This window comes from Ailuropoda melanoleuca, chromosome 2 (genome assembly GCF_002007445.2).
Source record: "Ailuropoda melanoleuca isolate Jingjing chromosome 2, ASM200744v2, whole genome shotgun sequence".
NCBI classification, from domain to species: domain Eukaryota; kingdom Metazoa; phylum Chordata; class Mammalia; order Carnivora; family Ursidae; genus Ailuropoda; species Ailuropoda melanoleuca.
The window spans coordinates 398,639-411,541 of record NC_048219.1 but is presented as its reverse complement, the minus strand read 5'-3'; the positions used below and the strand labels follow the sequence as shown (position 1 = coordinate 411,541).

Genomic DNA, 12,903 nt, shown 5'->3' with positions numbered 1-12,903 from the left:
CCTCCACTTTATTGTTCCCCCGCGCCCCATCTTGAGAAGGGCTGGGGCTCTCCCCAGGGGTCCCTCCCCAGCTCTGGAGGCTTTGCCCGCGGCGCTTTCCTCTCCCAGTGGAGGTGGCTATGAGTGCGAGTACAGGACATGAAGAGCTTTCTTTAAATTGTTGGTAAATCTAACAGTGACCCGGGAATTGAGCCATATGTCACCGCTGGTCGTGACACCCAGGCTGCAGAGGTGCCCCCGTGGGCTCAGACCAGGTGCGCCCCAGGCTGCACGCCCTCGGCACCCTCACCTATCGCCTCCCCTTTGGCCCTTTCTTCCCTCCACTCCCACCTCGCAAGGTCTCCCTTAGGGATGTCGGCCGGACAGCGAGGCGGGTAGCTCAAGTGTTTTGGCAAATCCATGCAGCTGGGGGCCTGGGGAGGAAGGGTGTGCAGCGGTCTTTGCGGGAGCTCCTCACAGCCAAGTCCTACAGTCCTTCGGGGGTGGGGGAGGGCGGAAGGTGCCCTTTGGCGGACTGCCACCTAGGCCCCAAGTGGAAGGCTGTGGAGCAAGTAACAAGTGTTGCAAGCCAAGTACCAACATGTTGAAAAGGAAGTTGCATGAGAGGTCACTTCTGCGTGACAGCTGGAGACGTGAGAAAGAGGCGAGACCGTAAATCTCTGGAAGGAGATCCAAGGTTTCCGATCCGGGGATGGGCCCTGCAGATGTTCGTTTGATATTTTTTTCAGATTCTAAATATTTAGAAATGAAGGTGGAATGTTTTGTCGAGTTGGGGGGATTAGGCCGGTCCTCTGCAAGCTGAGCTCTCTCCCCTCTCCCACGTAGGCGCCCCGTGACAGAGCTTCACGCAGACTCCAGCAGAGCCACCTGCCCATGTGTCGTGGCAGGGAAATCCTCTTTGACTTGAGCTTGGCGCTTAGGCCAGGCCAGGGGATGCGTTCTAGTGTGGGGAGTAGGGCCTACGGCTCAGGGAGTGCTTTCTTGCTGGGGGAGGCACAGCTGCAGTCCCCTCCCTGTGTGCCAGGAGGTGGCCTGGACTAGGGAGGAAGATGGAGAGGCTTCAGCATTGGGGCTTCTAGGGACAGTCAGGCCGGAGAGGAAGGGACTTGAGATCCGAGGGGGCCCCTGAGGGGGGACAGAGGGGGCTGAGACGGGGATGGATACTGTTCAGAATTTCCAAGCCCTGGATTGTGGTTTGTCTTTGATTTTTCTGGTGAAGTATGTGCATGAATGTGAGCAAACAGAGAGGTGTCATGGAAGAAGACAATCAGAATTGTCCGGGGACGTTAAGCGACTGCCTTCAGCTCAGGTCAGGATCCCAGAGTCCTGGGCTCCTTGTTCAGTGGGGAGCCGGCTTCTGCCTCTGCCTGCCTCTTCCCCTGCTCATGCGCGCGCTCTCTCTCTCTCTCTCTTTCTCTGACAAATAAGTAATCTTTAAAAAAAAAAAAAAATTGTCCAGACATGGTTCAGTCCTAGGCTGCTCCCTTCCCAGCTGTGCAACCTGGACAGTCCACTTCCCTTCTCCGAAACAGTATTTTCACTGTCAAGTTAATAATGCCTATTCGGAGAAGTTGTTGTAGAATAGAAATAAAAAACCACTTGGACTCCTGGTCTGCGCTCAATAAATAATAGCTATTTCTGCTACTACCGCATAACCTTATAAAGCGGGGACTTTTCTGTCTTCCAGAATATATGTCGTTTCAGGCTCCATTACAATTTCCTTAAACTGGGCAAACCAAACCTTCCTTGAGAGGCTGTCCAACTACTGTCTTCTGACTTGACAGAGGTTAAGTCCTGGCCTCCAGCCCAGCTCTAACCCGGAGCGCAGGTCAGTAACCAGGAGGACAGGACCAGAGGATCCCCGGGAGTGGAGCGGCCATTCTGCCAGGCCCCATCCTGGGCATCGTGCGAGTGGAGCTCACTCAGCAGAAGGCAGAGGCTGGGAAGTAGAGACCTAGACAGGCCAAGACGCTCAGCCCTTGAGCTCCAGAGCAGGGGCTGGCTTCCCTCAGCTGCGCCCCCCTGCCCCCAGGCTCTGCCTGTTGGAAAATGCCGCAGAGCAGCGAGAGAGACTGTACCCCCCTTCTGAGGAAGACGGCCTGCTTTCCAAACACTTGCCGTGTCCTTCCCATCTCCAGGCCACAGAGAGGAGGAGAGAGAGATGCTTGATGGGGACAGGCGGGCTGGGCTCTGACTCAAGACTTGGTTGGAACCACCTTGTGGAACATCTGTGCGGCCACAGCACATAAAAATGTCTTCCTCTGGCAGCCACTTTTATAAGGATGTAATAATATATGCATTGCAAAAATAGGCCTATTTTTGGTGGGTCAGCATTTCCAGCAAGCTGACCCTGACCAGGTGTGGAGGGAGTCAGCAGGGGTGTGGGCAAGGGGGCCGTGGAAACGTGTGTGTGTGCCAAGGCTTCGGCCTGCACCCCGGCCCATGTCTTCCTTCCCTGGTTCCTGCCAGGCCTTCCCTTGGGTTCAGATCCCCTGCCATGAGCTTAGGGACCCCTCCTGCCCTCCCAGGGAGTCCGTCTCCTCCTAGAGGAGACCAGGCCTCCTCACTTCTTCTCTGCGCACCCCCACACCCACCCCAGACCTCTTCTACCTTTGGGCGATGGGTGGTTTCACCACTTCAATTCGTTGGAAGCTTAATTCTGGAACACAAAGATGGTACCCAAGAGGTTAGATTGCTGACGTGACTTTATTTACCCTGATGGCCCAGAGCCCTTTGCCAACAGCCTGGTCCTCACTTTGGGCAGTCTAGTGCTCATTTAAAATGGGGCCCTCGGGGGCGCCTGGGTAGCGCAGTCGTTAAGCGTCTGCCTTCGGCTCGGCGTGATCCCGGTGTTCCGGGATCGAGCCCCACATCGGGCTCCTCTGCTGGGAGCCTGCTTCTTCCTCTCCCACTCCCCCTGCTGTGTTCCCTCTCTCGCTGGCTGTCTCTGTCACATAAATAAAAATAAAATCTTTAAAAAAATAAAATAAAAAAATAAAATGGGGCCCTCGGTGGGGCGCCTGGTTGGCTGAGTCAGTTAAGCGTCCAACTCTTGATTTCTGTTCAGGTGGTGATCTCAGGGTCTTGGGATCGAGCCCCGTGTCAGGCTCTGCACTCAGCGCTGAATAGCCGGCGCTTAGGATTCTCTCCCTCTGCCCCTCCCACTTGTGTGGTGTGCACGCGCAGGCATGCAGTTTCTCTCTCTTTCTCTCTCTCTCTCTCAAATCTTTAAAAAATAAATGAAAAATAAAATGGGTAAAATGGGCCCCCTGTGAGCTCAGAGCCTCGTCGCTTCCCTGAGGTTGCCAAGAGCCTGCCCACTGCACTGAGCTGGGGAGGCGGGAGACTGCTCGTTGGGGGAGGACAGGATTCGTGTGGGTCAGATCCCCCCCCCCAGGCTTCTCCCTGCCCAGGAGAGCGGGTTCTCTAAGCTGCCCTCCGTCTGGGCACGGGAACCACTTCCACATGGGGGGAAGAGCACCCAGTCCGAGTGTGTTGGTGTCCAAAAATCCCTTTTAAAAATGGGTAGATGGGGGGGCGCCTGGGTGGCACAGTGGTTAAGCGTCTGCCTTCGGCTCAGGGCGTGGTCCCGGCGTTCTGGGATCGAGCCCCACATCGGGCTCTTCTGCTATGAGCCTGCTTCTTCCTCTCCCACTCCCCCTGCTTGTGTTCCCTCTCTCGCTGGCTGTCTCTATCTCTGTCAAATAAATAAAAAATCTTTAAAAAAAAAAAATGGGTAGATGGAGCACCGTCCTTCCTCCTGAGTGTGTGCTCCCAGCTTTTCTCCAGCACGCACACTCTGGCTGCCTTGCAAGGGCAGATGTGCCAGTAGATACTGTGGGACGGCTCCAGGCAGGGTATTTAGGAAACCTAAAGTGGGATGTGGGGGCGATCTGGCTGCGACATCTGTCACCCCATTGATCGCCAGGGTTGATTCGCCTGATCTGGCTGGCTAGGCGGGTGTCCCCTTCCTCCCTCACCGCTCCATATGCGTCCCTCCCGAAGCTGCGTGCTCGGTCGAAGAGGACAACCTTCCCTGATAGAGGAGGCCCATTCTTCGGTCAAGGGTATTCGAGCAGCTGTGCTCCCCGGCTAGAACCTCCGAACAAGCTCTCAAGGAAACCTGAAGTGGTGGGGCTAGCTGTCACTGCTGAGTTCAGGAGCACTCTAGCTGCTGTTTTGTTGGGACCTGCGTAGTCTCTGAGGATCAAGACTCCCCAGGATCGCTGGCCCAAGGGTGCGGGGGGCAGGGCACATACCCCATTCTTGCCCATTTCAAGCTCTCCCCACGGGCCTCTTCAAACCCGGCACCTAAACCAAATCCAGCCCCGCAGATATGGCTGGGCCGGCGGAGCAGAGTGGCCGGTACTCTCCTGAGTATTGGAGCCCCGCCGCGGCAGCGCCATCGTGGGATGCGGCTGGGAACGCTGCCCCGACCGGGCACCGGGAACCGGCGCTTTCCGTGACGTTGTGTGAATGCCTGTGGCTCCACGTCACATCCTCTTCAAGCTTGGGATCCTGTCAGAACCGTCCGTGTCTTGGTTCCCGTTGAGATTCATGTTTGAGCCCGAGAGGGTGATTTGTGCTTGCCCCAGCCAACTGAGGCAGGAAGAGCACATGTGCTGTGATCCGAGCAGATGACATCCTTGAGCTGCCATGTCCCTGGGTTGGAAACAGAGTTCTTCTAGAGACTGAGTAGAACAGGTGACTCTGCCCTTGGCCCTGCTCCGCAGCACCCACGTCCCTGGGCTCTGATCGTCTGGACCCTCGCTGCTGTCGTGACACCAGGATGCTGAGAAGGCTCACGGCTGTGCCTCCTTTAAGTCCCGCACGGGCAGGCTGGCTCGGGGCCAGGAAGGAAGCCTGCAGGCCAAAGAGGCCGCCCCAGGAACCCAGCATCCCAGCCATGGCCGCGGGGCACTAGATGGGAACCTGCCCGTGTGGTCCCCTAGCGCAGTTCTGTGCTCCCCATCAGAGTAGGACGCTAGGGGTTCTAGCAGAACTTGTTCACGATGAGCCCCTGTGGCTTCCTAGATTAGAGATGGCTGGTTTTAGATGTGCCAACAGATGAGTTTAAATAGTCCCATCAAAACTTGTGCGGCTCACTGTCAGACCCGTGTTTCATTTCCGACTCTCATCTTCCTTGTTTCGTGAAAGTGGGGTCAGCCTCCGTCTTCCTCGGGCATTCCGGACGTCCTGAGCACACAGCCACTTTCTCAGGGATGGCTGACTGCTTCACGGAGTCGGACTTGTCCGACCCTGAGAGCCTGTTATTGAAAGTGGCTTGGGTTTCTCCTGCTGTCTGCTCGCCCCTTTGGGGCCTCATCTCCCTCTTAACTGGGTCTTTTCTACCGTTCGTGGCCTGATGATCATTTTCCCTGATAAAGAAGAGAAGTCAGGATTGGTGAGAAGCAGCAGCAAAGCCTTTGACCTCTGAGCCACCGCCACGCTCCCGGAGCAGCCTCCCTGAAGCCCGTATACCTACTGCCTCGCCTGTGCTTTCTCGACGCGTCTCGAGTCCTCAGCTCTGGCTGTCTCGATACTGCCGTTCTTAGCTTTTCGTCCTGTCTTCGTGAGGACCTGTTTCAGCGTCCGTGGTTTATTTCAGCGGCAGTTCTGTTCCCTGGCAGCGAGCACTTGTGCGCTCGCCACTGTCCCGGGCACCCCGCGAAGTGTGGACAGGGGAACCCCTCCTTAAGGAATCGACCATCTCGTGGGGGAAATAAGCCTGATGCAGAGGGAGAGGTCGGGGGGTCCGCATCTCCTGCATAAGGGCGCAGGTCAGGAATCCTGTCCCTCTCCCCCCCCAACCCACTGCCTCTTTAATACTTTCAGTAAAACTTTATCAGAATTTTAATAGTTAGGATTCTTGGGTCAGAACGGGCCCTGCCCAGGCTCGGATTGTTGGGTGCCACCTCCTCCAAAACCCCACTTGGTCACAGTGTAGGAATCTGGGTTCACTTTCTCTTGCTGAGGCTGTCCCCAGCCCCACAGGCTGTGCAGTCAGAAGGCTCCCGCCCAAGCTCTGCCCTGACTGCCTGTGGCACCGGCAGCGAGGCGCCTCCTACCGACCCTCAGTCCAGACTCTCGGGGCCTCTAGGCCTCTGCTGGCCGAGCTGTGGAGGCCCTAAAGCTGCAGTCCCTGCATGCGTGGGTTTCGCCGCTGGACAGGCGGCCTCGTACCACCCGCAGCTGGCTGCGCAGCGGGCAGCGGGAGCCACAGGCCGTTTGCACCCCACAGTGCTGGGGGCAGAGGCTGCCGGTCGCAAGGAGTGCCCGGCCCGCTGATGTGGAGGAATGTTCTTATTTTTTGCAGATGGAGAAAGATGAGACCGTGAGTGACTGCTCCCCGCACATAGCCAATATCGGGCGCCTGGTAGAGGTGAGTGGGGCTCGGGGTCCCTGAGGCCTGGGTGCGGCCTGCTGGCCTTCTCCCTGGCTGCTTCCAGCCCCCTGGCAGCCAGCAGCGCCATCATCGCCTTTGTCGTGTTTCTTGGGTTTTGTCCTGAGCACGTGCTCTGAGCCTCCTGATGGGAATACAAGGAGGGCTCAGCTCCCAGGCCACCCCATCTCCCGCCCCCCCCCAATGCGTGCTCCTGGAAGCCTGCTGTCCCAGCCCACAGGGTGCCGGCAGAGGCCTGAGCTCAGAAAGGAAGCACCCCCACAAGGCCATGGGCTCAGGTTGCAGCTGCCTCTGCCTTCCCTTGGCCCCAGTCTTTGGAAGAAGGGGTGGTGCTCTCTGGCTTCAGAGAATTGTGCCCAAAATTGGGGGGGAGGCTGCAGGGTGGTGATGTGGTTTAGACCGGCCCCCATCATGGTCAGTATCGGCTGCCAGTGAGTATTGGCCCCTGGGTGCCTGAAGCCTGGGAAGTGCTCAGAATGCAAATTGTAAGGGGCGGGCGGGGGTGTCTCCTCTTTGGCACGGTCCTGCGCCTCCCCCCTGTGGTCAACGCGGGAACTGCAGGGGTGGGATGGAGGAGGGTGTGGGCCTTGGGCCTCCTGTGCCATCCCATCTGACTGACCTCCCTTCCCAGGACATGGAAAATAAAATCAGAAGTACGCTGAATGAGATCTACTTTGGAAAAACAAAGGACATCGTCAATGGGCTGAGGTAACGTACCCCAAAGCATAAGCTTCGGAACCAAAGGATGTGGATTTGAATCCTAGGTGTGCGGCGGGATAGTTACAAGGCACTGGGCCTCAGGTTCTTCATTGGTGTGACCGGCTAGAGTATCCCCTCATGGCATTGCTAATGCAGATTCGGAAAGGTCAGACACCTCGTACGTAGACGCTGGTTGCTACCCTGCTATTTTTGTTTCCTGGGGGACGCTCACTTGGACAGCTATCGGTGCCCTTGTTCCTGCAGCCCCCGGCTACTCTGACGGGCCTCCAGGGCTCTGGTGGCCGTGGCCATGGTCCCCAGCTGCCCCTCCCCACCCATCTCGTCCCCTCGGTTCTGCAGCGTTGGCCCAAATGAAGGCTGAGCAGGGCTCTCTGGGTCTTCAAAGTCCACAGGGGACAGAGCAGGAGGCCAGAGCCCCTTCGGGGGAGGCAGGAGAGGCATCTGTGGGATGAGCACTGGCCATGAGAAACGAAGGGCTCACGCAGGTGCCGCCCACCTGGGCTGTGCGACCTCTGTCCAAGGGCTCCTCTCCATGGCCCTCATCCGGTCCTGGAGGCAGGGCCTGCCGCACTTGTCAGATGGGATAGCATCCGCCCAACCACTGGGTGAGGCCAAGGTCCGGTGCTCCACCCTCAGCCTCCAGGCCCCTGAGCCCCCGTTCCATGTGTCAATCTTCTCCTTTTGAGCCAAAAGCAGAGGCAAGGAGCCTCTCTGGGGAGTGGGGGGGAGCTGCCCTGACTTGTGAATTCCCCCAGGAGACGGATTTCTAGTCTCCTCCTCGTTACAGTTTAAAATAGCAAGAAGCCCCCTCTGGATCTCCATCTTTCCAGTTTCCTGCCCGCCCGTGGGGAGCTCGGTCTGGCCCCTGGTGGGTTTTAGTCCCCCTGCTCTGGCAACATCGCTGTCCTCTGGTCACATGGGGCCAGTGTACCGGCCTCCGCACACTCCCCGCAGGGGGGCGGTGGTCATGAGCACCTCCAGCATCCAGCTCCGCGGCTCCCTGCCGTGAAGACCCTGCTGTCCGCAGTCTCCAGCGGCCACCTGCTCCTAGGTGTGTGTCGTCGCCCCCCTCCCCCCACCGCACTCATCTCTGACCACTCTCTGTAGATCTGTTGACGTAATCCCCGACCACCCCAAGTTTCAGCAGCTGCAGAGGGAGCTTTCCCAAGTGCTGACCCAGCGCCAGATCCACATCCAGCCTGATAACTAAGCCGACGCAGGTACCCTGCCTGAGAGGCGTGAGCACCCTCCCCACTAAACAGGACTCACCACCCCGCCACCAGCCCTGGACCGGCTGCGGCCACGCGGTCCTTTAAACCACCACTAACCCCCGTGTGTCGGCTCACGGCTGTGGGCAGCCACGTTAACGTGTCAACTCGGCCCCGTGTAACACAGACCCGTGTCACGTGTGTGCTGTGTGTGTCTTGCACTCCTGGCAGGGCTGGGTGTGGGGCAGAGGGGGGGTTTGGCTCTGGCTCTGGAAGAAGCCCGGTCTGGGGATTCACTCTGCCTCTCCAGCAGAAGCCGCTGGTCTGCACCGCTCGGAGCGGCCGCGGAGCAGGGCTGTGTGCCCGGCCTTCCGCGTGGCCACTGCCCCCGGGCAGCCTCTCCGAGTCCGTGGTCTCTCAGCCGGGGCCTCAGACTTCCCCACCCAACATCCCAGAGGCCACAGGAGCCTTCTCGGTGGGAGATGGACTGTTGGGGAAAAGGACTGTTCAAAGTGACTTTTGAAAGGGGCATATCCCCGAGCCCGAGGGTAGAGCACAGAGTGGGGGCTGAAATCCGGCCGGGCTTGCTGCCCCCCCCCCCCCCGCAGCGGCTGCTGCTAGAGCTGCTTGGACCCGCATAACCTTCTGTCCCTAACACGCTGCGGCCGTCCTCTTAAACACCTCGCGCTGATGGAAAGGAAATAGTCTTGCTGGTTGAGAACAGCCGAGAACCATGATGTGAGCTTGCACAGATAAAGGCGTGTGAAAGCCCTCGGCGTCCCAGGAGGGGAGGGAAACTGTTTTTGATCGAAGGTCCTTGGAAAGCCAGCAGGGCAGGGCTGTAGAGCCCAGGGCTAAGGGATTTATGCCGAGGCCCAGGGACTGGCCCCTCGGGGGCCTGACCCAGAAGTGGCTCAGCAGGATTTCGGGGTGGGGCAGGGGCATTTATGGAACTAGGCGGGTTTACTCCACATTCATGGGACTTCACGTCCGTCTGCCCTCATGTCAGGAACATCACGTTCCCATCACAGCAAAAGAAAATCTCCTTTTAAAGGCAGCCCGATAGTGCGGTTTTCTTCCCAGCCCCTCCGCTTTTGTGGGAGTGGGGCTTCTGAAGTCTTCTAGATTCCTGTCCTTGGTCAGTCCCGTGGCCACCACCGGAGGCATTCCGGCGTAAACGCCCCCTGCAGCCGTGGGCAGCTGGCACTCCAGGGGTCCGGGACACGTCCTCCTCCTCGCACTGGGTTAGCACTTCGGGCACTGGTTTGACGTGGTTTGGCAGTGGCCTTTCCAAGCTCTGTCCCCTAAATGAGTGTCTCGGTCCTTATACCTCCAAGCCATTCTGTCATCTCTTACCTGATACTCACTCTGGTTCTCACTCTGGACCTTTGTCCCTTGTGGGGGTTGAGGGCCGGGCACGGCTGTGCTCAGCTCCTCCTTCCCAGAAGAGCCAGCTTCCACGCGGGCCGGAGAGCTGTGTGAGCTGCCTCTTCTTTCCGCCGGGGGCTTTTCCAGAAGCACGTGGTAGACTGGCGAAGAAGCGAAGCAGAGGGCCGCCGGGGCTGGTGCTGACCCTTCCTTTGGCCACCGTGGAGCCGGGGCCGTCCAGGGCAGGTGTTCAGAAATGTTCAGAAAGGACAGCACTCGCTGGGAGGGTGTCTAGTGGCACGGGGATGCTTTTGTCCGCACCCGCTCAGAGCGCCGGGAGGCCGCTATCCGTGAGTTTTCTGGGGTCCGTAACCAGAGCTCAGCGCCAATGTTCTCTCTCTCCTGGCTACTGCTTCATGCTACCTTCCCCGTTGGGGCAAGTTGAGGATCATTTTTTGGCCCCTCCTTCCCATCATCCTTCATGGCCGATGCACAGGGAGCTTGGGGTTCCCATGGGGCCTGGTGTCCACAGCTTTCCCGCCAGGCAGCCTTCGCCCCTTCTGTCTGCTGCTTCAGAGCTGTTGGAAAGCTCAGGAGTCGTTTAATAAGTCCTTGGTTGGGCGACATAATGGGTCAGCTTGACAGAGTGACTGTTCAGGCCATCGTCAGGGGTCATTTCCCTGAGCCTCCGTGTCCTTGTCTGTGAAGTGGGGACACCAGGAAGACCCGCTCCGGGGTGCTGTGGGAGGGAAGGAGGAATGTGCGGGAAGCAGTCCGTAAAGCTGCTCACTGTGGTGAAGAGCGTTAAGCCCCGTGCACAAGCACACACGTCCGCGTGTCCCCGCAAATCCCAGGCCTCCGATCTCAGTCCCAGACTGCCTCTCAAAATCCAGGCCCAGGAATTTTCTTGGCCAAGTTCGCAGCTGATGGTGTCGCACGGCCGGAGGCTGAAAGCGCCTGCCGTTCAGGCGCCGCCCCGGCCGTGACCCCGGTCTGCTCCGCTGTCCACAGGTTCGCCGAGTGGGCTGTCCCTGCACCCTGCGCTTGGGGGTGAGCAGCGGGCACTTCTGCTGGGCAGGGGTGTGGTGAGAGGGAACTTGATAGCAGGATCCCTGAAGCCCAGAGGGTATTCGCTGCATTGCCCTCGGAAGCCCAGAGGCCACCTTGTGCTTCGGGCTGACCTTGGGACATGTCCCAGAGGAGTGGATTAGGGTTCTAGTGGCTCCAGCCAGGACCCCCGCCCCCTGCCCAGTGCAGAAGTGAGCGCCTGTCCGGGTGGGCTGTGCGCCCACCGGCGGTGCCCGGCAAGGGGCCAAGGGTGCAGATCTCGGGCACTTGGCCCTTGGTGCGTCTCTGACGCCGCTCGCGATGGTGTCCGGCCCGTCACCCAGGGAGGCGGCGGGAGCCAGCCCCGCACCAGCGCCGCAGCGCCCCGGGCCTCGCCGCCGCCCCCTGCCCGCTTCGCGCACCGATGAGCTCTTTTCCTCCCTGGCAGGTCTGTGCAGACTTTCGCAGACAAATCAAAGCAGGAAGCTCTTAAGAACGACCTGGTGGAGGCCTTGAAGAGAAAGCAGCAGTGTTAGAGCTCGGCTCCGCGCTACCTGGGCACGCCACGCGCTCCTTAGACCCCTTTCTTAGAGAACTCGTCTTCTGCTCCCCTCCCTTGCCCCTCGCCCCCCCCACCAGGTCACATAACACCGGCTTCGCCGAGCGCACAGCGCCGTCTCCCTGAGAATAAAGCCCAGTAAACACCCTCCGTCTCTGAGGCCTCCTTCCCACCACGTTTTGCTATCAAAACGCCCCATATTTCCACAGAGACTGTGTGTTTTCGTTTGCCCTACCCCCCCGTCTGCCCCCCCCATTTATNCGTTTGCCCTACCCCCCCGTCTGCCCCCCCCATTTATAGGCATAAAATACAGTCCGCCTCCCCTTCCTTCCCACCTTTTTGTTACATTGGTGTAAAAAATGTAAAACAAAAAAATTTTATGAACTAACTGTGGTGTGTGAAAGAGAGAAGAAAAACTGGAAATCTGATTCCACGTGGTGTTTGGGAGTTGCTTGGGGTTGGGGCTGGGGGGACAGGGGACAGCTCCGGGAGAAAGGGGGTGGCCCTCCACGTTGTCCTGCACAGACTGAACCCTGTCCCACGGAGACCACGGGGTGGGGGTGCGGGGGTGGGGCCCGCTGACCGTCTGCTCTTCTGGCCAGGTGCTTTTCTGTCAATTTTTATGGAATGCAAAAGGAGTTTTTTGTTTTATTTTGTTTTTTTGTAAAGCTTAAAAAAAAATCTACATCTTATACTTGAGCTTCCATACTTAAAAAAAAAAAAGAAAAACAAAAAAAATAAATAAACAGAAACTGGGACGCAGTTAGCAGTGGCCTTGTGTTCTTTCTTGCCCGCCTCCCTTCGCAAGCGTGCGTGGCCTTGGCCGTGAGGGCTGGCCCCAGGATGGCCCCGTAGAGGCCCAGGGGAGATTGGGGCAGAAGCAGGTGGGACCCGCAGGGTGGTGGGACCTGTGCTTTGGATGGGGAGGAGAGGGGCCCTTGCAGAGCCCAGAGCTGCTGCTCGGCTCCTCAGTCTGTGCTCCCCAGCCCCACGCGCCCCGGAAGAACTGTCTTCCCATGTCACTCTGTCAGTCTAGGTGTGGGCTCCCCGCATGCCCCACCCCCTCTTCACAGCCCTGGGACACAGTCCCTGCTCCCCTGGCAGGAGCCGTGTGGCCAGCCCAGAGGGCTTGCACTCTGGGGCAAACTCTGCACCCACATAGCACCCCTGGGACGGGTGGTGGTCTCGAGAGCGTGAGGGCTCAGGTGGGCAAGCAGGGCTGTCTCCAAGGCCCTTCCACCCCCTCACTGTGGTCTTGACAAGTCAGCCCCTTGGATCGCTTCCGGAGGTCCTTCTGGGGCCCCACATGCCCTGGGTCCAGACTGTGTCATTCGTTCACATTGACTAAGCAGCCACTGTGTGGTCCCTCGGCCACTGGGGGGAGCGGGCATTGTGGACTGGGCCTCCCTCGTGCCACCCCTCCAAGTGCACGCACATGGGCCCTCCTCCCCCTGGCACGACCCATGCCCAGCCAGTTCAGTTGTCGCTGGACAGACTCCGAGAGGGAAGAGTTTCATGCGCACGGGGAAGGTTGCCTGCAGAGGGACGGAGGGACAAGCAGACTCCACGCTGAGCCAGGAGCCCAACGTGAGGGCTCG

At 58.8% G+C, this 12,903-nt stretch overlaps 1 protein-coding gene across 2 annotated transcripts in view; it reads left to right on the top strand.

The window, feature by feature from the left end:
- The window catches only part of CAPZB (capping actin protein of muscle Z-line subunit beta), a 133,219-nt gene extending 121,654 nt beyond the window's left edge, over nucleotides 1–11,565 (top strand). Inside the window, exons 7-10 of one of the 2 annotated variants that reach the window (XM_034645393.1) lie at nucleotides 6,317–6,382; nucleotides 7,035–7,111; nucleotides 8,231–8,343; nucleotides 11,195–11,565. In XM_034645393.1, coding sequence (XP_034501284.1) covers nucleotides 6,317–6,382; nucleotides 7,035–7,111; nucleotides 8,231–8,333 — 246 coding nt within the window. In that variant the 3' untranslated portion in view covers nucleotides 8,334–8,343; nucleotides 11,195–11,565. The remainder of the gene's footprint in view (nucleotides 1–6,316; nucleotides 6,383–7,034; nucleotides 7,112–8,230; nucleotides 8,344–11,194) is intronic. The other variant, XM_034645396.1, reaches the window with a different exon arrangement.
- The last annotated feature ends 1,338 nt before the right edge of the window (nucleotides 11,566–12,903 follow it).